The 24,493-nt window shown below is 47.4% G+C and overlaps 1 protein-coding gene across 5 annotated transcripts in view; it reads right to left on the bottom strand.

Moving 5' to 3' along the window:
- Positions 1–15,347, bottom strand: part of ABTB3 (ankyrin repeat and BTB domain containing 3) — a 177,268-nt gene extending 161,921 nt beyond the window's left edge. For all 5 annotated transcript variants that reach the window (XM_065039361.1, XM_065039372.1, XM_013368698.3 and 2 more), the window contains exon 1: positions 14,187–15,347. In XM_065039361.1, the coding sequence (XP_064895433.1) occupies positions 14,187–15,141 (955 nt within the window). In that variant the 5' untranslated portion in view covers positions 15,142–15,347. The remainder of the gene's footprint in view (positions 1–14,186) is intronic.
- Between the last annotated feature and the right edge of the window lie 9,146 nt (positions 15,348–24,493).

The raw sequence follows: 24,493 nt of genomic DNA, 5'->3' as shown, positions 1-24,493 counted from the left end.
CTAGACCCCACTTCTCAATAATACATAGCAAAGAAAGCAGGACACATCTTGGAGCCCACCAATACAAATCCAGTGAGAGCTCTGCCTGCCAAAGACAGCAGGATCCTTGGGGGTGCCTACAAACCACTGTGTTTGGAGTGCGAGCTGAAGTTCCTTTAAGTCTCTGTCTTCTGTACGTGACACGAGCATGACTGTTAAGTGAGTTTACCAGAAATATGAATGAGCATATGAAGATAATTTCTCAAAATCCTTGCAAAATGGGAAGTTGCATTTCTTACCTAATTTCTAAGAAAAGATTTACATGGTTTCATGTGCATTACAGTCCCTCCAGCATCCCCAGCAACCTTCCAGCTCATGGGTAAATTTCAACTAACTGGCCAAAGGACTACATCAAAAGGGATGGCCACTTGCAGCTGTGTTTCTGCCAGTGTTATGGAAGCAAAAGATCTAGGAGAGATTATGCCATTTTCCCCAGTGGAGGGGAAGGCTGGTGGCAAGTTGAACCCTTGCTGGGTATTAGAGAAGTGACACAGGAATGTGCTCAATGATGCACAGATGGAAAAAGCTTTCATCAACCTAACCCAAGCATGAAGCCCTTCTCATCCCTCCCCACTCGGGTTTTGGCCACAATAACAAATAACCCAACAATTGAATAAAACGTGGAGTCTGCTCACTGTTTTGGCAGCCCATCCTGCCTCACGGCTTGCCCAGCCCTCCCCAGGGCTTCCCCCCCACACCGTGCTTGGGTACCACACAAGGGGCTGCCATGAGCCAGCTGCTTTTTTCAGTGAGATCAAACCCTTCCCGGAGGGTACAGCACTCAGGCAAGCACCGCCAGCCTCTCGGAAAAATTCAGTGCTTTTAGAAAGATGACAGACCTCGGTCTTGTTACTCACAGTCCCACAGGGAAAGACATGGGGGTAAAGCATGGAAGTCCACAGCCCCTCGATGAAAATTCTGCCCTCAAGTCGGTCCCAGCAGTTATCGGGGAGGCACAAAAGGCAGGCCTGAGAAAGCAGAGCACTGGCCTCTCACACACCACTAGATGATCAACAGAGAAACCCACTCCCATCATTCTCAATTAAGGAGCCTCATTTTTATTTTTCTGTGGAGTGTCCCAAGGGAATGGGGTAAGGCTACTGGCCTCCTTGCAGGAAGGAGGTTACACTCAAATGCCGTGCATCCACTTTTTAAACACAAATAGTTTGCAGCACTTAATTCCAAGAAAGCCGCAATTAATTGTGCTATGGTATCAATAAGCACACGGGTTACACCATTAGAGGCCATTATTTTCCCTCCAAGACATCACATTACTACATTATTGATGCGACAGTATTATGAAGCGGTGCTCTGCATTCTTCTTCCTACTGAACGCCAAGTTCATGGCACTATACCATCAATGCCAGATTTAGTGAGGATCCTTTTTCCAGTAGGTCAAAAATTCCAGTTAACAACCTAAAAAACAGCTGCACAAAAAGTTAAACACCTGTCCTTAATCAAATGCAAATGCTTGGGTTTCTATTTCATACAACTCAAAATTACATCTATTTCTAAATACTCTGCTTCGACAGTGAATATTTTTACCTCATCTGGACAGACTATTTTCAGAAAGGCATTTGAGAGAGATTAAGCCAGAATGCAGTAAATTAAGCGAGCCATTTACGTAAATACTGAACTTCTTTGAAGTTAAGGGGGAAAAAAAAGCCGCTATATCTAGAGGGTTGCCACTCCTAATACAGGGAGCACACATGAAAGCCAGGAAAGAAAGATTTGCCCATGTCAAGATTGTAGAAGAAAACCTACAGAAGTTATCACGGAAGGAGCTCAAAACAGTTGATCATTCAGCCCTGTGACTCTTACTCATTCACAGCACTATTGAAACAAACTATGTTTATTTGTGTGAACAATACTGCAGGAAGGAGCCTCTGTTTGCAGAGCATCTAGTCAGCAGTGAATGGTTCTGCAGCACAGAGGAAGGCCAGCAACACCCGTCACATCTTGTGCAATGCCTGAAAGGGCTATCCAAGCAAAGCCTGGGCTAAAACATGAAGCAATACTTCCTCTGCAATTATTAACATAAGACAGACTATCAATATAATCTTTAGAAATGTTCTCCTTCACGTGCATCACCCAGCAAATTGCTTCCCAGTCAGTCCCTGCAGTATTCAGCTCCACAAACCCCCAACACATTCCGAAAAGGAGAGGGCTCTTCAGAGTTATTTTAAATTTACTCTCAGTTTCACTTAATCTCGCACCCCAGCTCTCTGCAAAGAATTAGGTGGCTGATCAGTTGCTGCTTTGTCACTCACTCTCTTGAGCGGTACAATCACAGCTTCTCCTGGGTGCCTTCTTCATGGACCAAATAACACCACCCCGGTTGACTGTCGCTATACAGAAACATTCCCCTTGGGCTCCCCAACTTTCATTATCTCTTCTGCTGTTTGCTATTCTTTCTCTTTCTGGAAATGAGGCTACTTAAACTGAACTAATTACTCCGGGCTCAGAGGATGCTTTATGGGGGTGCTGAATTGTTCTCATTCTTCTCTCTGCCATAGACAATACCCATACGCTTGTTTAAATAATGACAACTATTCTAGCCTATCAGTGCGATGTCAGCAGCACTGGTGAACCTTCACAAGATCAGAACTTGTCCCTGTGATGCTCCTCAGGCCACGGTCAAGGGGAAAAGTAAACTAAGAAGTTCTCATTTTCTCAACTCTCCTTAAATGCTGTCCTTACTCCCAAAATGCATGTTTTCCCAGTGACTCATCCAACTCAGACCCTACTGGACCACATAAAGTGTGAATCCCAACCCTAAAGACCCCAGTGTGTCCACAGCACCTTCTTACTCCAGCCAGGGATGTCTCGGCAGTGCAGTGGGGAGTATACAACATGGATTGCACAAGCTGCCCATGGGCCTTGCAGCTCTTTTCAATAGTACAGGTCTAACTCTGCTCAGCAACCAGCTTTGTAGCCAGTTTTGTAGTTTGGGTGTGTTTGCACTGTTTGCATGAGAAGCAGCTATTAAGCAGGCAGCCACGTTCCAGGTGAATTCCCAGCGAGTCCCAAAGCATAGTCCTAGGTTGGGCAAATCAAGAGCCATCTAATCTCAAAGTAACAAAAGTGGGGGTGAGGATGGCAGGGTCCCTTCCAAAGGAAAATGTCACCATGGCTGCACCTCCTCGCTCTGAAAGAAAGAGAAGTCACCTGCGATAGTGGCCAGCCCAAAACCTTAGAAAATACTTTGTGACTCAGCCAGCTCCTGCCTCACACCAACAGTCTGTAATTAAAGGTCTCTCGATAGCAACTCGCCAGCCCTGATAAGGTGGTGTCTTCCCATCTGTCTGATAACTGCTGAGTCTCTCCACAACCTCAAGCTCTGTCTCAAGCCCTTTTTTCCATATGACATCCCTGGTCAGCAGAGACGCAGAGCTGGCAGACATCAGCATCCCCATCTGCTCTGGCAGTTTGATGGTTCTCATCACCACAGGTCTCCTTATAAAACTCACCAATTATCCCACGCATACACAGTTTTTGTGTGCCTAAGAGAGCTGACAGCCCATATCCTCCCTAAAAATCAATTTGACTACATGTATGCTTAAGGGGGAATAAGCTTGAGCTAGGGTATTCTCCTCTTGTTGTATTTAATCCTGCCTTAGAAGCATTCAGCCACCACAGTTTAACTGCTGAGGTATGTCAGACAACTTCACCGACTTATCTACCTTGGCTCCCAGTTTTTGGCTGCAAGAACATTGCTCCATAAGTTCAGCATCCTTCGCATTAGATGGGTGTTTATCTCATTCCTACATTTAAACCTATAAGATAGCTGAAATTACTCCTGATTGTCCTACCTCTGGTTCACCAAACATGCCCTTTAAGATTGACAGCAAGACATCATAGGCATTCACACAAATGGAAATTTTTCGTTACAAACAGTCTGCAAATTGCTGGTGTCTGCCCCTGCATTTACTTGATTTGCAAAACTGTTTTCACTATCCAAAACCATTTGACGCACAAGGTAATTTTTTTGTGAGCACAGTGGTCTAATGAAAAACTAGCTAATGGGTAAAGTACAACAGCAGGTCCTAACTACTGAGGGGTGACTTTTTGGGGGCTGGGTTGTTGGGTTTTTTCCATATTAAAGGAACTGTGTATTTTGAAAGCCTTCTTCCTTACTGAGAACATTGAGATAATTAAACTGAAGCTCTTATTTTTAAAATCTAATTTAGTTTTGAAAACATACGCTGCTGGACTATTTTTAGTATTTTTCTTATTTGGGCCAGTGGAAATAGGCTAGCCAGTTAGGGCTCACAGGCTGCACCAAGCAGAGTTCACTTTGCAGTCTTTAAGCTGAACACTATGCATCAGTAAAGCAAGTTTAAAAAAAAAATCCATTCAAATTATAAATAAATATCTGTAGTGAGGTACTGGTACTGAAAAAGCTTATTTTTAGCTAAACTAAATCAGGGCCTACTGCTTTGACTCAGGAGCTTAATTTGTTACAAACACAGAGTAAAATAATCTACCTACCCAGACTTACAGTGAATGATTCAGTGAAACTAATTTATGTGACACGCTGGCATGCAAAAAAAATGCTCCTGTATCACAAAAAAAATCTCCTTACCTCTCAGTGGGTACCCAAAATGACTCCAACCTCTGACATCTCTGTCCTTCCTGGTGGCAGCACTTCCCGCCAAAGTCCAGCATCAGGCCCTGGGCACCTGGCCCACCTCGGTGGTGGCAGCTTGCCTTGCTACCAGCCATGTCCTCTGTTTTGAGGTGATGCAGAAATGAAGATGCTCCACCTGGGGCAAAGGACCTGCAGCCTGGGGAGTGGATACGGCCCACAGCACCCTAACCTGTTTTTCCAAATCCCTGCCGGATAACATCCCGGAGCGGGGTTTGCAAGGCTTGCTCAGCCCTCTGCAAGGAAAAGCCGACCTTCTTCAACTTTAGTACCTTGTTCACAGCCAAACACAATATATTAACAAAGGCACTACAGCCCAGCAGTGTTTATCCAAGACTACCACGGGGCTAGAGAATCTGTGAAACACTGTGGGATGCAAAGTTTCCACCAATTATTTGACTGCCTTGAAAATGCAAATGCATTCAACCATACCTCTGCTGCAACCCTGGCCCTGTTCACTTCCCCCACCTGGGAGCAATATTTCATAGCACAGTGCAATTTAAAACCAGAATGTTTTTATTAATTTTAACGCCTCAGACTCTCATAGGTCCAGGTGCTGCTCCACAGCACTCGAGGACAGAAATCCAGTCCTTGAAGAGGCCTCTTCTCTAATCTTCTCAGGGGTTCCTGTTTTCCTGCTCGCTCATGAGCTGGTCCCAAGACCTTTATGTCTGTGTGAAGTCCATGGGCTGCTCACACAAGTGAGATCTATCCACTTCAGGGCTCTGGAAGCAGCCTGTGAATCTGCTGACCCAAAGGTATCACCCATGCTGCAACGCCTCTGTGAGCTCCTATCTCCTGGCGAGCATCCCGCCTCCCACTCATCCTGCAGCACTCACCCCTCCCTGCACTTTTGCTTTCAGCTGCCTTACAACACCAGGAGAAAAGAGCTTAAACCTGTCTTCTGTGCTTCCATGTATCTTTTGAAAGATCCTGGTATCAACATCCACGATCGCCTTAAGCACAACAGTAGGAAAAGCCCAGTCCTGATGTGTCACGCCAGCAAAGTTCCCACCAAGCAGATCTGTTCTGTTCACTGACGACAGACAAAGCAACCACCACAGATTTACACTAAGTCTGCGTGAGAGCCGCCAGTCCCAGAATCCAGCCCAAAATATTTGAACGAGTAGGATGCCATCTATAATACAGTGCTTATAAATGGTCCGGAACTGACTGAGATGAACAAGTCCTTCCTCCCTCACCTGTCTCTGCCAGCTCGGTTCAGCAGGGTCACGATCACCTGTCCTGAGGCCTGTTGGTACAAGTGGTGTCATTTTCTTCCTGTTCCTCACCACCAATCCCATAGCATTTAACTCTAAACCAAACCAAAGCTGATTTATTTTCCTTATCAGTGATGAGCCAAGAGAATCCCTGTGGGAAACTGCAAGTGTCCCAAGCACCTTCTCAGCCCCCAACCTGGTCCATATATTTACTGAAAGACGACAACAGTCCTCTTACAATAAGTACCATATTAAAAAACCTCCTGGGTTGTTTCCCAGTACAATTACAACAACAACAAAAAGGGTACTGCTCACTATGAACTGAGCATAAGAATCAAGGAAGAGAATTAAATACCACGAAGATGACAGGCACTGCTTGAATAGAGCCCAAGAAAATAGTCATATCACTTAAGCCACACTATGCAACTTCCTCCTCACCCACAAACTGCCATGGTAAGGGAGTGTGATGATTTGAAAGCATTAGCTTAGTATAACAGGTTAAACTAATTAAAATAACCAAGACAAGCCTTGGTAGCCTCAGCAAGGTATCAGCATAAGTGCCTGTAACCCACCCATGCTGCTGAACTGATCCAAAGGCAGATCCTTGTTCTTCAGCTGCTCTCAAAAAAACACACTCCTCATTCCTGCTACAAAAACGAGCCCAGAGCTGCCTTCTCACTGACTCATTTAGCTTGATCAGTGGCCTCCTCGCTTCTGTTTTTTACAGGAGAGAAATGTAGCTTTATGGAAAGCAAAACAAGTGACTGACCACCAGATTGTATCTCCTCACAGCCTACAACAGCAGGACTGCTGTATTACCTTCTGGGAAAATGGGAAGCTTACGTGCTGACAGACAAACGTGGCCATGCTGAGCCCACTGACAGGAACTCTTTGTTGTAAGAAATCCCTGAAAACAAGGACAGACTGAGAGCTGCATTTGAGGCTTCAGCTGGCATAGTCCTCTAACATCTGTGGGTTTTTTTCAGGCTGTCACCATTGAACACCTCTGGCAAAGTAACTACAGGTGAAGCTGACTGCACAGTCTCTGGGGTAATTTTGACTCCATCTGTACGACTTTTAAAACCTTTAAAATACTTGTCATGTGCATAACAATTATAATTACAGACTTATATGGAGATGGTGAGGAAGAAAACACGGAGAAGAGCAAAGGGGAAAAAAGGTCCCATTTTTTTCCTTTATGCCCTGCTGAAACATCCTATGCCCAGGGCAAAGGCAAACACCCTGCAGACAGAGCCACAGGCAGGAGTGCTGGGACAGAGGGACAGGCAAGATGCTACCACAGCCATGGTTGGACATGACAGCCCAGCCTGACAAGCTGAGAGAGGCAGCAGCAAAGCAGTGACAGTGGGAGGAGGCTGGGAATGTGAGCAAGCACTGATGCACACTGTGAAGGTCACACGGGAGATTTGGGGGGCAACAGCATGGGAAAAATCATCCCACAACACCAAGCAGCTGCTCATTTTGCTGCTCCGCAGTTAATTCAAACACTTGGTGTTAAAGGAACAGTCTGCTGGGCCCCAAGCAGCCGTCTCAGGCCAACCTGCTCAGGGACGCAAATGGTGGCAGTGCTGCTGCTTGTGATCCACGCAGCAAGAGAGCACATCCTGGTGACAAATCCCTCATCCATCCCCTCCTTGCTTCTTCTGTACAGCCTCTGCTGGGCCAGCAACAGAGCTATTTTGGGTGGAAGCCGCTAGTTTCAGTGAAGCATCTGAAAGGAGCCCCCACTCCTTTAGCAGTACACATTGGCCAGAAGAAATTACTCTGGACAGAGGATTTAATTCCCAGTGCCCACGCTCTCCAGCAAACAGCTTTCTCCTCCTCTGGTGTCATCTAACTGAATGCGGCTTTCTCCTTTCACACCTTCACTGGGGTTAAGGCAGGGGGAAGACCATAAAGCTTTTCTCTGGCTTCTGAGACAGGAGAACTCAGTCCCTATCCCAGATACAGGAGAAAAGGCTCAGGATTTACAAGTCCCCAGCTGGTGCACCCCTGAGTATTTACTCTGGACAACGTGGAAGATCTCTCATAACAAGACACTTTGGTTCAATATACACTGCACAAAGACCAAGACATGAACCATGGTGTCTTTTTCATTCAAATTAACTTTGAGCAGCTACAGAAGAGAGAGCATTTGCAGCAGCATTAGGCAAAGGTGCAAAGTTGTTCCTAATGCTCACTTGCTCCTTGTGGCACCCACTCACAGGAGGGTTGAAAGATGAGGTGAAGCCTTGAAGCCTGTTATCATTCAAGGGGTGGGGGGAGAACCCAATATAATGCTAAAATTACACTGTAATTCCCCTAGCATGCTCCTTGTATATACAGTTGTATTTCCCAATCATACTTCTAAAACCTCTTTTACATCAGAAACTAAGTGGTATAGCTGCAGCCCTAAAAATCCCTAGTGCTGCCACAGTTATAACTGCTATTAAGGTACTTTCCAACATGATAAAGGGAATAATCATTTTAGTATACATCATCTTTATGATTATTCTGGGTGTTTCTGATATAACCATTTCTGGGATTTCTTTTTTTTTTTTTTTACATTAAACTCATAACTAAAACAAATTATATGAATAAAAATTTCCAGAGGGAAACAAACCTTCATCAGCCAGTCAGTCGAACAGCAACCTCCCACTGGGTCTCAGCTTCCCAGTCCCACCATTGTTCCTCAACCCTCACAAGGCAATGAAGGTCTGCAATGAGCACGCACACTCTAAGTGTCTGTCTGTCTGTCCCACTCCTGCCAACACGGGGTGTTCAGGCAACCCACCCCATTCCAGGGAAGGAGCACGAGTTCCTCACTGCCATCCAACCTCCCACCAGCATCGGTGGCCACAAGCCATGACTAAGCACAACCTTCTGCCCCTTGGGCAGGTGACTGTCCCTCCCATCCAGAGAGGGTACAAATGCACAACTTGTCTGGACAGGCTGTGGAAATTTGTTTGGGAGGCTGTCAGGTAAGAAAAATCAAGAAAAAATTACACGGCATTTGTTGCACCACTGCTGATGTCAACCTATAGGCAAGGGACTCGAGTGCCTAGAAGCAGATGGGAAAAATATAACAACAAAGACCCCTAAGTATAACATACAGGCACATATAAAGAACTTCAAACTGTATTCCAGATTTTTTTTTTACCAGTGAAAAATAAGATTAAAATATAATGGGAAAAAACGGATGTTCTTGAAACTGTAGTTAAAAAAAAAAGCCCAGGAAAAAGGCATGAAATTCCATTTTGTGCCCAAATATTCCTCTATCATCCTAGCTGAAATAAGTTTTAGATTGATTTTTACGTTGCCCCTGAAGGCATCATAGCATCTTGAATGGTTCAATTACAATAGAAAGCAGAGAAGTAAGAAACAGATAACAGTATGCTCACCAGTAAAGGAAGGGAATGGTCCCTGTATACACACATGTATGCATACATGTGTCAGAACTTAAAACCATTAACTGATCTGGTTAAGCTGTGCTATTATATTGATATTGCTCATTTGCTTGGTGTCCCTCTAGGTCGCCTGGGTTAGGAAGGAGGCTGAGGTTAAACTGAGGTTAGCTGACACGTGCTGGCCAAGCCTGACCTAATCCTGGGTTTCTTCCTCGTTGTTCTGTCTTCCTCTCTAAATAATATTAAGAATAGGAAGAAACCACAGGCACACAGTTGGGTTCCAAATAACTATTTTTAGTAGCTGTACATAAACAGACAAGGCCAAGTTGTGCACGCCGGCTGCTCTGCAAAAACCTCCTCCTCATGATCCTTGGCTCCCTCTGACCATGGGTCCTGCAATACAAGATAAGGAGACCTCCAAAACTGAAATGAAAACAATCTGTTTTCTAAACTCTATTGTAATACAAGTGTTGTCTAACACCTTTCCTCTGTCTAGTAAAAGAAGACCTTTATAATTCAGTGTAGGTGACTGAGCTACTTGAACCTGCCATCCAAGCATCCCCTGTGAAAATGAAACTCCTTCAATTGTTGCTGGGTCCAAGACCTGGGGAAACGTCCCAGTCATCTCAAAGCAGCTCTCAGATCTGGTCTAAAAGTAGCGGTTTGATGAGCAATAAAGAAGCAAAAATAATATAGCTTAAACCACAGAGGTGCCAGCTTTTACTGCCTTTCATTGAGTACACAATATTTTGCTCCCACTATTTCAAGGGAAATAACACTCCACACAACTGTTCCAGGATGTAAAATGTGTACTGTGCTGTTCAGAAAGAGCTCGTAATTGAAACATTTGAGTGCCAATGAAATCCCAAACGTAAAGTTTTTAATTTTCATTCAACCATGACATTAAAATTCTGGTTGTGCAGAAGGAAAAAAAAATTTACTACTTCAGAGTGCTTTTAAGGTCTATTCTTTCTAATATAGTAACTAGGATAAACTGAGCCAAGATGCCAGCAGCTGCTGGCGTACTCACAGTATCACAGTATGTTTGGGATTGGAAGGGACCTCAGAAGATCTTCTAGTTCAATCCCCCTGCTGGAGCAGGAACGCGTAGGTGAGGTCACACAGGAACATGTCCAGGTGGGTTTTGAATGTCTCCAGAGAAGGAGACTCCACAACCTCCCTGGGCAGCCTGTTCCAGTGTTCTGTCACCCTCACTGAGAAGAAGTTTCTTCTCAAATTTAAGTGGAACCTCTTGTGTTCCAGTTTGCACCCACTACCATTGGTTGTCACCGAGAAGAGTCTGGCTCCATCCTCATGACAGTCACCCTTTATACATTTACAAACATTAATTAGGTCACCCCTCAGTCTCCTCCAACCTAAAGAGACTCAGTTCCCTCAGCCTTTCTTCATAAGGGTGATGCTCCACTCCCTTAATCATCTTTGTTGCCCTGTGCTGGACTCTCTCCAGCAGTTCCCTGTCCTTCTTGAACTGAGGGGCCCAGAAATGGACACAATATTCCAGATGTGGTCTCACCAGGGCGGAGTAGAGGGGAAGGAGAACCTCTCTCGATCTACTAACCACCCCCCTTCTAATACACCTCAGGATGCCATTGGCCTTCCTGGACACAAGGGCACAGTGCTGGCTCATGGTCATCCTGTTGTCCACCAGGACCCCCAGGTCCCTTTCCCCTACACTGCTTTCTAATACCTCATTCCCCAGCCTACACTGGAACCTGGGGTTGTTCCTGCCCAGATGCAGGACTCTACACTTTCCCTTGTTAAATTTCATCAGGTTATTCCCCACCCAGCTCTCCAGCCTGTCCAGATCCCGCTGGATGGCAGTACTCCATGGTACTCCAGTGGCTTATTCCTCACACCGCTGTCTGTTTCTCCTTTGCCATCCCTACTCCCATACCACACCAAGAGGTTGTCCAGAAGCTTATCAAGGAGATGTGTCCTGCTGCCTGCACGCACGGAGTGCCACCACCTTCACCCACGTGCCCTCAACCCCACACAAGGAACGAGCAGGCGCCTGTTGGAGAGTGAGGCTCCTGCTGAGGCAGCTGTCTGAGCTTGGGCCAGATGCACCGCATACAAACCCAGCAGGCTGAAGCACCCACCGAAAGAACTACCTCAGGTATCTTCTTTGTCCAAAGGCACATGACCATCATTTGTAGAAAGCAGAAGGTTATCTTACAATGCTGATCTTATTCAGCAGCATCCAAGATGACTGGGTATGACACCAGGCTAAAAAGCTCAGCTGAAACCACTAAACACTCTACACAGCTGACAGGGAAGCCCTGAAAGGCTGGTTTGTGTCTTGAAGATCCTCAGACCATCTTCCCCAACACTCATGTTCACAATCTATATCAGAGCAATCTCACACTACATCATGCACAAACTCATGTCCCATGATCTTCACAGGTTGCCTGTTTCGCCGTCTGGATGGAATTTAAGGCGTTGAATTTAGCCTAGTAAAGTTTTGAAAGTCTGACATTTACCTACAAGAGAGACAGCACCTCTCTCTTCAAAAAAAATGCCTTCGGATAAGGTACTGCTAGGGGCCCTGCTTTTGCACAGCTTTCCTTTCCTTCTCTTCATTCAAATAATTTTGGCTATGGTACCTCCAGAATGGATGCTGCCTTTGCTTCTCATTTACGTCTGATTGACCAAATTCACTGATTTTAGTGCTTCTGTATCCATGTGCCACCCAGCTGGGGAATGGCACCCAGCTTTATCCAACCTCCAGAGTAGCAGACCTGTCTCTACTCCTGGAGTAGCACAGAAAGATGTGAGAAGTAGTCTTCTAACTATTAAGTTGCTTTATCGCAGTTTTCAAGTACTGAGTATAGAGGAAAGAACTTGTGGTTATGCCACTATATACAGATGTAGCTTCCAGCAGTCTTAGCCTCCTACCACAGATTGCCCAAATAGTTTTAAGCAGGTCAAATAATTGCTCACATCAGATCTCCCCACCTTTTAAGTGCCTGAGAAGGAAAGATTTGCAAGCAACCATAGAGCACTCAGACATCAAAATGGTGAAGACTATATAAGCAGATACATATCTCACTGGAAAGAAACAGACTGATGTGTTTAATGGTTTATAATGGCTGTTTTAGTTGCCATGAAAGTACTTATGAGGATGCAACGCGCCCTTGGATTAAATCTAAATAAATGTAAACAGCAATAAAAAATGGCTTTTTTTACAAGAAAGCCTGACTCCTGTTCGCACCTGTAACTTTAAATATATATAACAGGATGCCAAGCTACGTATTTTAAGATTCTAAAAACCAAAAAACATCACAGTCATTTGTATAGAAAATATAATGACACAGGGAGAGAGGTAAAACAAAATGGACAACTTGCTTGGGTCTGGTTCGAACATCTTAGCAAAATGCCATTTGCTCAAGTCAGGACTGCGCTAGCAAGGAGATTTGTGCCAGGTAAAGCTACAACAAAATGGAGACGAAAACTCTGAACCCTGTCCCTGGCAGGGAGATAAATGAGGGTCAGAATGAAGTTCATTTAAATCCACTGAGCTGATACAGAGGGAGTTAGAGAGATCCGCAAAACAAAATGAAAGGCTTGGTAGGAGCCTGCACAGCCAGTGCTGCAATGTCAGAAACGCAACACAGTGCCATCTGAAACCTACAGGCACAGCACCAGGATTCGAGGAAAAACAACCGTGGCACTCCTGGGGAAGACGTGCCTGCCTGCAACAGCGGTTGAATAAAGCACAAGGGTCCTGCAAACACGTTTCTGACAGCAGATGCATTTCGAGGGAAGGTTCAGCAGAGCCTCTGGGGAGGACATCCATGGCTGGAGTAAAACTGACAAGAGGAATATAATAGAGCTGCATCTGTTTACACCGGGGAGGAGGATTTGCCCCTTTCTTTTGCTCCTGCTTGGCATCCTCCTTTGGGTCTCTTATGGGAGAAAAGGTGTCTTGACACAATAGATTATTACCTGTAATGCACCCTCTGTGGCTATAACAACTTAACAGGGCTTATCTGTAGACCTGATCTAGACTTCCAGTTATCCCTGTTCTCCCAGTTCCATTTTCCCCCCAGTATTTGCATCTGAGCTTGACAGGTATTTTGTATATAAGCTGAATAGAAGCGTTTGCATGTGCCTGTGCACGCTCAGGAGACAGCAGGAGAAAACCACCCAATTTTAACTCGGATTCCCTGAGAGGAAGCCCGTTCCATTTTCCCTTCCCTGACAGAGAGAGCTGAAATGAGAAACATCAACTTTGGGATCGTGCTCTACCAAACTGTAACACATTAAAAATATTTGACTCTCTGTTTAAAAGGAGAAAAAAAAAATCTCCAGGAAGTTGATGCATCACCGTGTTGCATCTGTATCAAGCTCTGGGTAAACAAGCAGCAACATGAATGAAATCTGTCCAGAAAAACTGCATTTCAGCGCCAGCCACGCAATCTCTGGCCAAGCCACTGCATATGCAACAAAGTTTGATCTCGCTTGCGAGCACTCAGCTGCGCTTCTGCCATTTCCTGTGGAAAACTGAAGCTCTGAACGATGTCTATCACCCAGCGCCGGCCGACACCCCTGCCAGCTGCCCCTAAATACACCCCCTCCCCCGCAGGCAGGCAGCCCCGGCACAGCCAGGCAGGGATGCTCGGCAGCTCCGGGCCGAGCACCGCCGGGAAGGGGCAAACCCGCCGCTCTGTCCCCTTCTCCCCACCACGGGCACCCCGGCGGCGCGGCCCCGCCGCAGCCCAGCACCTCCCCGGTGACAGATGCCGCGGCCGCCCCAGGCCCGGAGGGACGGACAGGCTCCCGTCCCGGGGGTCCCGCCCCGGTGCAACAGGTGGTCGGCGGCGCCCGGTCCCGCCCCGCGGCCGCACTCACCGCTGGCGTTCTTGCCGCAGATGAGGTGCTGGTAGGGCTGCAGCAAACCCCAGAGCTCGGGGTCATTGTTGACCGTCTGCTCCAGCGTCTCCAGGGTGAAGCGGGGCGCCTCGCCGCCGTCCTTCTCCTTCTCGGCCGGGGCGGCGGCCGCGGCCGGGGGGCGGCCGGGGAGCGGGGCGGCGGGGCCGGCCAGCACCCGGGCGTGGATGTCGCGGAAGAGGCACTCGGTGCCGGCGGTGAGGTAGATGGCGGCGTGCTCGTGGATACGCAGGGCCACGCGGCTGTCCACCATCCAGCGGTAGAACTTGCCCACGGAGAAGGACAGCCCGCACCGCGCCGACTTGCCGCGGCTGAAGCGGTCGCCGCCGCTGCTGCTCATGTTGTAGAGGGAGAGGGCGCCGAGGGCGGCCGCCGTGCAGCGGGCCGCCAGCGTCCAGCCCAGCACGATCTCCATCGCGCTCCGCACTTCGTGCTTGGTGCACTTGGCGAAGCGGAGACTCAGCCGCTGCGCCTCCCGGGCGATGCGCACCAGTGCCCGGCTCACCAGCGTCGAGAGCCGCGCCGCCGCATCCCGGCTCCCGGGGCTGGCAGCGGCGGCGCCCGGTGCCCGCGGCTCCCGGCGCGGCGGCGGCAGCAGCAGCGCCTCCACCTCCTCCAGGCTCCAGGGGACCTCCTCAAGGTCGGGCAGGAGCCGGGAGCACTGCTGCCCCGCGCAGTCCAGCACCTCGGAGTCTTCCGCTAGGACGGTGTTGACGGTGTCGAAGCTGTTGTGCCGACTGTGCATGGAGTCAGTTAGGTGCGGCCAGCAGCTTCCTCCATAGGGGTACGCGGGGTGCGAATCCGAGCAGCACAGCGACAAGTTGGAGGAGCGCACCGAGTCCGCCGCGCCACCATACCCGGAGTCCAGCGTCAGGTCTTCCAGCGTCCTCACCGCCGTCTTACCTCTCCGGGCCATCGCTGCACTTCATGCTGCACCCGCGGGACCCGGGCGGGGAGCGGTTCACAGGAAAGGGGGAGAAAGAGAACAACGGGAGGGCGCGGAGAGACCCTCCAGCCGCTTCGCTTCGCCCTGCCGGCCACAGCCTGCTGCTGCCACCCCGCTCCGCTCCACCAGACGCCAGCGAAGCGGCGGTGCTGCCCGCAGCCTGCTGCTAGCCACGGCCCGACTCCGGCTCCTGCACTGCGCCGCGCCGCGCCGCCGGCCCGACACCGCAGCGCCGCGCCGGCCGGGGGGGTGGGGCGGGGCCATGCAAAGCGCCCCGGGCTCACGGCCAATGGGACCACGCGGGGGCGGAGACATGCAAAGCGCCGCTCCCTGCGTCCAATGGGGCGGCGGCCTGCGTCTGGTGGCACCGCCCCTCGCCTCCGCGGGGTGCGGAACCGCCGCACCGCACAGCGAGGTGCGGGAGCGGATCCTTAAAGTGCGAATCCGCCGCTGTCCCCGGCGTGTCCCGGTCGTGCGGGAGCTGCAGCCTGCGCGCAGGCGGGACCCCGCCGTCCAGTCCCGAAGGCGCGGATTTTGCGCACTGCAAAATGAAGACGCGTTAGTCCGGCGCTGCCCCAGTGGCATCGCTCGCAACCGGGTGCGTGGCGAGGCCTGGGGAAGCAGCGCAGCTGCGTAGCTCACATCGCGTCCTCTGCCCCTCCCGGCTGGGAAGAGCAAGGTGTGAAGCCCATCTCTGTCAACATCCACCACTGCAGTTCCTCAGGCTCATAAACCCGGGTCCTGCTCCAGCCCTCACTGTTTTTTCACACCAACAGTTTCTTGACGTTACTCTAAAGAAATTAAAGGGCAGCACAGGCGCACACACACAAATAGCATGAGATAGTCAAGATGTTTTGAAACTGAGCAGAAGCTGCCACATAAGAATACCAGGCATCATTCGACTCAGGAAGAACAATTTCCAAATAATAAGCACAATAAAGCCCTTAGACATTCTTGAAATTAACCCCCTAAGTATCATGAACATTTTGACAAGTAAGATTTGTATTTAGCTTAGGGTGCATTTCCTATGCACATTAATATTTCTTTCGCAATATACAGACATTTTCTCCCCAACTAATGTATTTTAATCTTAAATCTAGGCTTTAGCGTTATTAGGAGTTGCTTGGCTAATATCCCAGGCAACAGACTGAGAATGTATATGCTTGTGTACTCTGGTTTTGAAGAAATATTGTATCCTTTTAAGTGTAAAATACCAGCGAAATTCTATCCCTTTAAGGATAAAAGCCTAGCAAACACATTTCTCTATCATGCCAACAGAGGCGGCCAAAATTCTTGAGCAGACAAGGCGAGTCATGTAAGAGATTCCCCTGTCCGAGTGAGCGAAGCCTGGCGATCCTTCAACATAAACTTCCTACAGGAAAGGCATGAATGCAACTACAGGTAGGCTCATTTGTCAAACTGGTTGGGGAAAATTATGACACCACCGAAAACACTGAGAGAGGGGTGTCTTCCAAATGAAGTCAAGCACTGTCAGAAACTGGTTTCTCAGTGTAGCCTGGGACCTTCCACAAGAAACACTGTTCCCAGTAGGTTTCCACAAAAATCCTAAACACTGCCGCATCCTGATAACAAATAGCAGAGCTGAGGGCAGGAGCAGCCTGAACTGAAGCCACTGTCATACTGCAAGTAAGAAGTTGAGGCCCGCGCTGCCAGCAGCAGCTGGAGAGGGGGATCATCAGAAAGGAGAGTGTGCCTTGAGAGCAAAATCCTGTGGACTTTGTGGCCAGCAAGCTGTACATCTCACAGTAGAGCCCTCTGGTGTCTTCAGCACTTCAGTGCAGTGGCTGTTCAAAATCCACATTTCCACTTGGTAGGAGAAGGAAAGCACCACCGGGACCAAACCCCTCAGGATAGATATTTTTCTAGCAGACTCCATTCACTTGATTCTGTCCCTACACTTCCACAAAAGTACTGCCACTGCTTGCTCTGAGCACATGTGACAGCAGGTCAAGCTCAGGGAAAGTCCAGGTTTTGAAGGTTTAGTAGCAAACCGTTTGTTGGGCTTCACCAAGACAAAAGACGGGTGTCCAGGAAGGGTGGAAGAAGTGAGCTGGGTGGGTTGTTCACCAGCCTTTCTAAAAAATGATGCTTCAGGGCTAGGCGTTGACCTTTGAAGCATTAACCACACATTGAGATGAACAGGAGAAATGAGAAGTGGACAGTTGACTCAGGATGCATTCACACTCAGGCATTCATAATACTGACTCAGAGCTAGTTTGTACTTCAAAAGAAGTTGTTGGGTTTTTTTGTTGTTTTAATTCAGAAAGCAAAATATGGGGCTTTACTAGAGGTTTTGTAGTTGCAGTGAGGTGTGCATCACCTTGCACATGGTGATTTGATTCCCAGTTATGCTCACAGTTCGGAAGATGTTGCAACACTTGGACATGGCAAAGGCATGTCAGCAGCGCCAGGCTGGTTGAAACTTTCAAAAGGAGCAGTGAGAGCTTCTGACTCATTTCTTCAGGAGACTAATTACCTTCTAATAGAAAGGGCTGCAAGCTCGGATCAGTGTAGAGTGGCCATTCTGGTTCTCTGGTGATTTTCAGCGCCTGATGGATCTCGCCTGCCTGGGTGCAGGTATGCCAGCTGCTGTGTCCTGGAGTGAGCTTCAGTGTGATTCGGAAGAATATCTGAAGGTGCTCCTGAGACAGGGTGACTTTGTTCTTGAATCTGCCCTGGGAAAAGACAGGATCAAATTGTTTGGAGCCCTGCAACAAGTCTGGTGCCTGCATGGGGTAAGCTCCAGACACAGTCCTCAGCTTTAATCCAGAAAGTGCACCACACCTCTCCTGCCCTGGGGTGAAAGTCAGGTGCTGTCCCTCACCCCGCAAGCAATACAGCCGAAGTCATTTACCTATTAGACAAAAACATCCACTGAAGAAAGCAAAGTCCCTTTATATGTCAAAGGCTGGGGAAAGAACAATTTTCAGGTTGTTGGAGACATGGACATCAATTATCCTCATAGAGAATTTAGACAACGACTGATTAAGTGCCATTCCAGCATGATAAGTGCCAGCAAAAACTCTGAAAGAGGGAAATTGAACCACGTTTTAAAAAGGCGCTCAAGGCAAATCGAAGTGAATGGGAAGCTGCAGTTTGTATGGGCAGAGCAGTTAAGTGCACAATTCTTTCTTTCCCCACCCAGTGAATTGCCCACAACTGGCATCTTCTTCAGAGATGTAAAGAAAAACATGACAGCCAACGGGCTGCTGGACAGAACAGGAATGTACCTAGGATCAGCCCACTCCATGCAATTTCTGTGTTTAAAATTCAGTGAGCTGCAGTGCAATAACAGCTCAGATCAAAAGCAGCATTTGTAGGATCTCCCAGTGCTATCTCCAACTGCTAGGAACAAGCGTCGAGCCTTCTGAGGGCCTTGCTTAGATTGCTGCAGAAGTTGGGGTGCTAATGCTTCTAATCACAGAGGGTTAATTTGCAGAGCGAGGCTATAATCATGTTCCTGTAAAGCAGGTGTGAAATGCACATCCCTGGTAGAGGAGCCTTTGGGGCTGCAGCGTGTATAGCAGTCTGCTGGGAAGAAGACACCCATCAAAGAAGGACCTGAGCACTGGCATGAGGTAGCATCATCCCTGAAGGGTCACTGGGCGACTGCTGCTGACTGTTTAGACAAGCAGGCTCACTGAGATTACTCTGGTGTTGCTACTTGAATGCATTCAACAGGGAAAGGAGTGAGAATGAGTGACACAATGAGGCCACTGGCTCACTAGCTGGAAGGAAGGCACTGTTGGTGTCTCCAGAGTGAGTGAGAGGGAAGGACATGTGGCGGCTGGATGCCACACCACTGGCTTTTTCCCTGATCAGCTCTATACTGCTGCTTTCAGCAATCAGCTGCATTAGGACCCACAGCAGGAGCTCTTGCTCCATGGAGAGGCAACCTGATCTAGTTGAAGATGCCCCTGCTTATTGCAGGGGGGTTGGACTAGATGACCTTTGAAGGTCTCTTCCAACCCAAACTATTCAAACAAAATATTCAGCCAATCATCTGCTCCTCTTGCAGACACTAAGAAAAAGGGCTGTCCCTGAATTTCAGCAGACTATTCCTTACCCAGGGGCAGCTGCTCAGCTGTACTCCTCTGCTACACAGAATCCTGCTTCTGCTTCCCACACAGCTCAAAACCTTACCAGACTTTCTTCCTGCACTCCCCATGCCCCTGTGTGCTGAGGGCAGAGGTATGTTAGAGATGTGTAGACTCATGTCTGGTGTGGAGAGGAGCGATTACTTGGGATTTCCCAGAAGCCACTAACTGGGAACGCTCAGAGAAACTGTCAGCCAGAACTAAATCTCTCTGCATATAGCAAAGCTGTGGAGTCCATGGCACATTGTGGAAGCCAAGATCATAAATGGTTTCAGAAAGAGATCTGACAAATTCCTGGAGGCTAAGGCCACTGGTGACTGTTAAACACAACTATGCGTGTGCAGTCTTTATCTCAGAAAATTTCTCAACAGCTGTTTGCCAGAAATGAAGAGGTTATGCCAGGAGAAGGAGCACTTCATAGTCACTCAATTCCTCATGGGTCCGTTGTTGGCAGCTGTGCAAGATGAGACACTGTGCTGCAGAGACAGGACCAGAGCCCCCAAGGCAGTCCTTTGGTTTACACCCTTACTCCCACACCAGCCAAGGACATGAACACCAGTTTGTAAATAAAGCTTGGTTCAGAGGTCTTGCAGACCAATGCAGTATTATTTATGTCTTGCCAGGGATTGACTGCAACCTCTACATGAATCCTGACAGGACTTAATATCTTCTTTTCTTAAAACCATCCATAGTGAAGACTCTACAACTTCCCTGGATGGTCTATTTCCCAGTCCAAATAATCTTACTGCCTTCCTAACATCTAACCTAGCCTTTTATTTGCTGCAAATGTAAAGAATAAAAAGATGTTCCCAAACTTTTTTAGTGGACTGGCATCTCCACCTTGTTTTATCTTACGCAGTACTAAAAGCATGTACAGAACCAAACAGAATACATATGCAGTTAGCCCCCAGCCAGCACATGTAGATGCTTCTCACAATTCACTGTACTACCCCAAAAAACATAACAGCGTTTGCATGCTTTCTGTGCAGTAAGATTATACACACATACTACGTTTTGATCAGAACTGAAAGAAACAGGAATAACAGGCTTCCCCACGGACAAAGAAAGATTCTTTTCAGCCAGTGGTAATTTCCGTTCCTACCCAAGACACAACAAACCTGTGTAAGCGATATATGCATGGGTATGTAAGAAAACAATTTAAAGGTGAAATCTAAAGTGACCAATGTGCTTGAGATCAGCAGTGGCTGTCAAGTTAGCCAGTCTTTTACTCTTTGCTTGGGAGGATGTCCAGCATAAAAATGGTTTAAGCTACTCTACCATTTTAAGCAATTGCTTCTGTCTATCACCACGGAAATCCTTTTCCTACTTGGTAGTGCAGGAATGGCAGTTTTGACTCCTCAAGGAGCAGAGTGCTCAAACACTTGTTGGCTGTTTGCAGGGGCTCAGCCCCACAGGCAGCTGCGCTTGCTGCATCCTGATGCTGTGAGGAAGTGACAAACTGGGTCTGGCCATCACTGGGACCCCAGTGTGCCACTCAGTGCGTCTGCTCCCTCCTCGGGGGGTTGTATTCATTAGCCCTTGTTTGCAATTTAGGAGTCAGCCCTGATTTTAAAGGGCCTATTTTGGGGGCTTTAAGTATGGTTCTTCGTGGCAACACAGTCCACATATAGTTTTACGTGCAATTTTAGGAGGTACAGGTCCTACAATATGACCTTTCCCTCTGGTGAACATGCAAAGGGAGAGGTGGGAGAAGGACATGTGTTGTGTTCTCAACTTTCTTTTAAGACAGAGAGGGGGAAAAAAGGACTACAGAAGGTTATTTTTAAATCCATTCACACCTCTGCCTCTTGCCGTACTTAGGGCTTACCTAAATTTCTGCTATTGAAAAAGCTTGATGTCAGTTAAGTCTATTCCCAGACAGTGCTATCTAACAAAGGGAAGTCCCAGGTATAGACTTTCTGTATTTCCCCATCTAATGCTTTCTATTTTTTAAGAGGTTATTTAGAGGTTATTTTGCAGATAGACAAATGATCTTGCCATTCATGTAGGAGATCTGTTCTGCACCACAAGTTCCCATCCTCACCACACCACGGGTGAGGTCCTGCTCCCTGCATCTCCCATGGCCTCCCTTGCTTTGCAGAGCTCCCTTAGTACCACACTGACTCGTGGGTGGGAGGGCAGCAAAATGTGGGTCTGCCAGCATTGCCTCAGTGGGGAGCAGCTCTTCCACCACCACCTTCCAGCCCAGTTCCAGGAGAAGAGGCTTTGCGCCACATTCCCAGCCTCACTCCTTTTTCATTTGAGCAGGCAAGGATTTTTTCCCCTTCCCCCCCACAATAACTGGGGAAGGCATTAGTGGGCCACTCGCCTACACAATTACAAAGCATAATTAAGATAAGAGACTAATTCAATTCCCTGATATTAAGTAAGAACTTTCTATTTGTAGGCTAACCACAAGAAAAGCACACAAAAGAAGTAATTTTAATATGGTGGGTTTTTTTCTTCCAATAATTCATCCTTTAAAAATAAGAAAACAAAAACTAGATGTTTCTGCACAAGATAACGTTTAAGGAACTGAGCAGTATTGTGCCATTCCCTTTCCTTTGTCCTAGCACTTGCAACTTCTTTTGCATGTTTTCCTTGCAGTTCCCTTCAAAAACTGATCAAAGCTCCATTTTTTTTAATATTACAGCATTCCGTGACTGACCAAAAGTATTGCTGAAATGCCCATAAATAAATTAGCAAAAAAAAAAAAAAGACTAACTTGTCTCAAACCTGATAAGAACCAACTCCAGAAAAACTCATGTTGCTGTCAGCGCTTATCCTTGCAGAGACATATTACATCACTGCAGTCTGCCAGGTTCAACAACAAACTATCTTGATAGAGAGACAAGGGAGCATTCGTGCTAGAGGCTTACATTAAACAAACAAACAAACAAACAAACAAAAACCCAAACAAAACAAAACCAAACAAATAAAGGTAAATATAGCAACATATAGGAAAGACACTGAGGTGCTGGAGAGAATTCAGAGAAGGGTGATGGAGATGGTGAGGGGTCTGGAGCACAAGTCTGATGAGGAGCAGCTGAGGGAACTGGGGCTGTTTAGCCTGGAGAAAAGGAGGCTGAGGGGAGACCTTATTGCTGTCTACAACTACTTGGAAGAAGGTTGTAGCATGGAGGGTGTTGGTCTCTTCTCCCAAGTAGCAAGTGATAGGACAAGAGGAAATGGCCTCAAGTTGCACCAGAGGAGGTTCAGATTGGATGTTAGGAAAAATTTCTTAATGGAAAGAATGTTGGGCATTGGAACAGGCTGCCTAGGGAAATGGTTGAGTCACCATCCCTCGAGGTGTTTAAAAGACACATATATGAGGCTCTTGAGGATATGGTTTAGTGCTGGAGTTAGGTTATAGTTGGATTTGATGATCCTGATGATCTCTTCCAACCATAATGATTCTATGATACTGTATAATACAAACCTCTCTCTTCTTTTTTTTTTTTTTTTTTTTAAGTTTAATCGTAATGTTTTTATGATTAACTGTAGAGAGCACTGGGCAATGAGAACGGACATTTCCCGATGCCATCACAAGGTGAGTTTCATCACCGTTTTCATCATCCTGTGGGTCCCCAACATGGTGCAGTGTGGTCCAGCATAGGTATCCTGGTGACTTGGAAATGGAGGGTACAGCAAGATGGGAAGGGAAAGGCCAGCTATCCGCTTTGGGGAATGCAGTTGCATGAGGTTACAATCGATTTAATAAAACTGAGGACTCACCCCACAAGGACAGTGGGCTCTATGCAGGAGCAAACATCTCCTGCCAACCCACTGCGGCTTCTGAATTGAGTAATTGTGTTTTCAGGAACTGGAAAGTTACAATAGACCCCTGATTTCACATATGGTGAAGGTGTGAGCAAATCATAAAATATTTGTGGGAATTCTCTCCCCCTGATCGACCCATAATCCCCACTTTCTCCACCTTCTCCCTCTCTTTCCCTCCCATTGCTGGGAGTAGACAAGCTATTTATGGTCTGCACAGGGATTATGCTTTATCCACTTTATCCAGCAAGCGACCTAATGGAGTTTCATGTACTTTAAGAAATATGAGCTACCAAACTGCCTCTTCCAATTTTTTTGTGATTTCATGTATTTCTTGCATTTGCAGATGCCTGAAGGCTCAGGAAGCAAGCACTGCAGAAACAGGGGGAAGGGCTGGGAGCCGTTTCTGCTTCACATTACAAGCTCTCAAATGACCCATATCTCATTTAGAAACTTGCCAAAACACCTTTCCAAACAGAAAACTTTTCCTCCTTTCAGAGTTCCCCACTGGATATCTCGATATACCTTGATGCCATGCATTTGCTGATGTCAGCCGCAAAGGGAAAATAATATTGCCAGTACCCAAAGCAGGGGCTGGGAAAGGCTCACACTTGACAGCTGCTGGATGCTGAATTGGGAGACTGTAAATACAGGACAGGAGTCCACCTCAGGCCTGCGAGGAGGTGTGGGTTGAGCACACATACAGTTTTATCCTGTAGTTACAAGGACTGTGGAAGGGAAAAGCTAATGACACACTTAGCCCATGCTCCTGTCCCCTTCAGGCAGGGCTTGCATGCAGCAAAGTGCCCATAAGTAGCTGTTAAACGTATACTACAAACACAACACAAGTTAGGTGGGGCTCAGTTTGTAAGCATGGATGGATTAGGGCCTATGAAGGACTAATTTTCTGATTTTTTTTTTTTTTAAACTGGTTTTAATGCAGTCAGATAAACTCTCCACAGACTCTGAATGTGCAAAGTCTGTTAAATCCAAGCACAGAAGCTTTTGGTGATGGTGGCAGCCCCCCACATTCATCTGGGTTCAAATCTTAATTTCAAGTTAATGTTAAGAAGGGCCTTTATTCTCACACCTCGCCAGGGAGCTGCGGGTGGGCTGTGCTGGGCTCTCAAACGCCTTTGGACATGATGAGAGAGGGAGTGGGGAAGGTTGAGACCTGTTTTCTTGGGCCACCAGAGGATGTGGCTGCAGGAGAGGTGAAGATGCAGTGAGCCAGTAGAGAGAGGAGATGCCGGGGCAGATATCCCAGACACCAGTAAAACTCCACTCAGATCTCAGTGACAGGATTTCCCAAAGAGAAAAGACGCCTGGGGGAGGGAAGGCACAGATGCTTCCCTTTTGTACCCACCTCCATGCAGCTGTTGCAGTGACCAAAGGAAAAGAGTATTTTTTATTATTATTATTTTAAA

Source organism: Columba livia, chromosome 1 (genome assembly GCF_036013475.1).
Source record: "Columba livia isolate bColLiv1 breed racing homer chromosome 1, bColLiv1.pat.W.v2, whole genome shotgun sequence".
In the NCBI taxonomy this organism is placed as follows: Eukaryota; Metazoa; Chordata; class Aves; order Columbiformes; family Columbidae; genus Columba; species Columba livia.
Note: the sequence above shows the minus strand (reverse complement) of the source record. Positions and strands in the feature narration are given on the sequence as shown.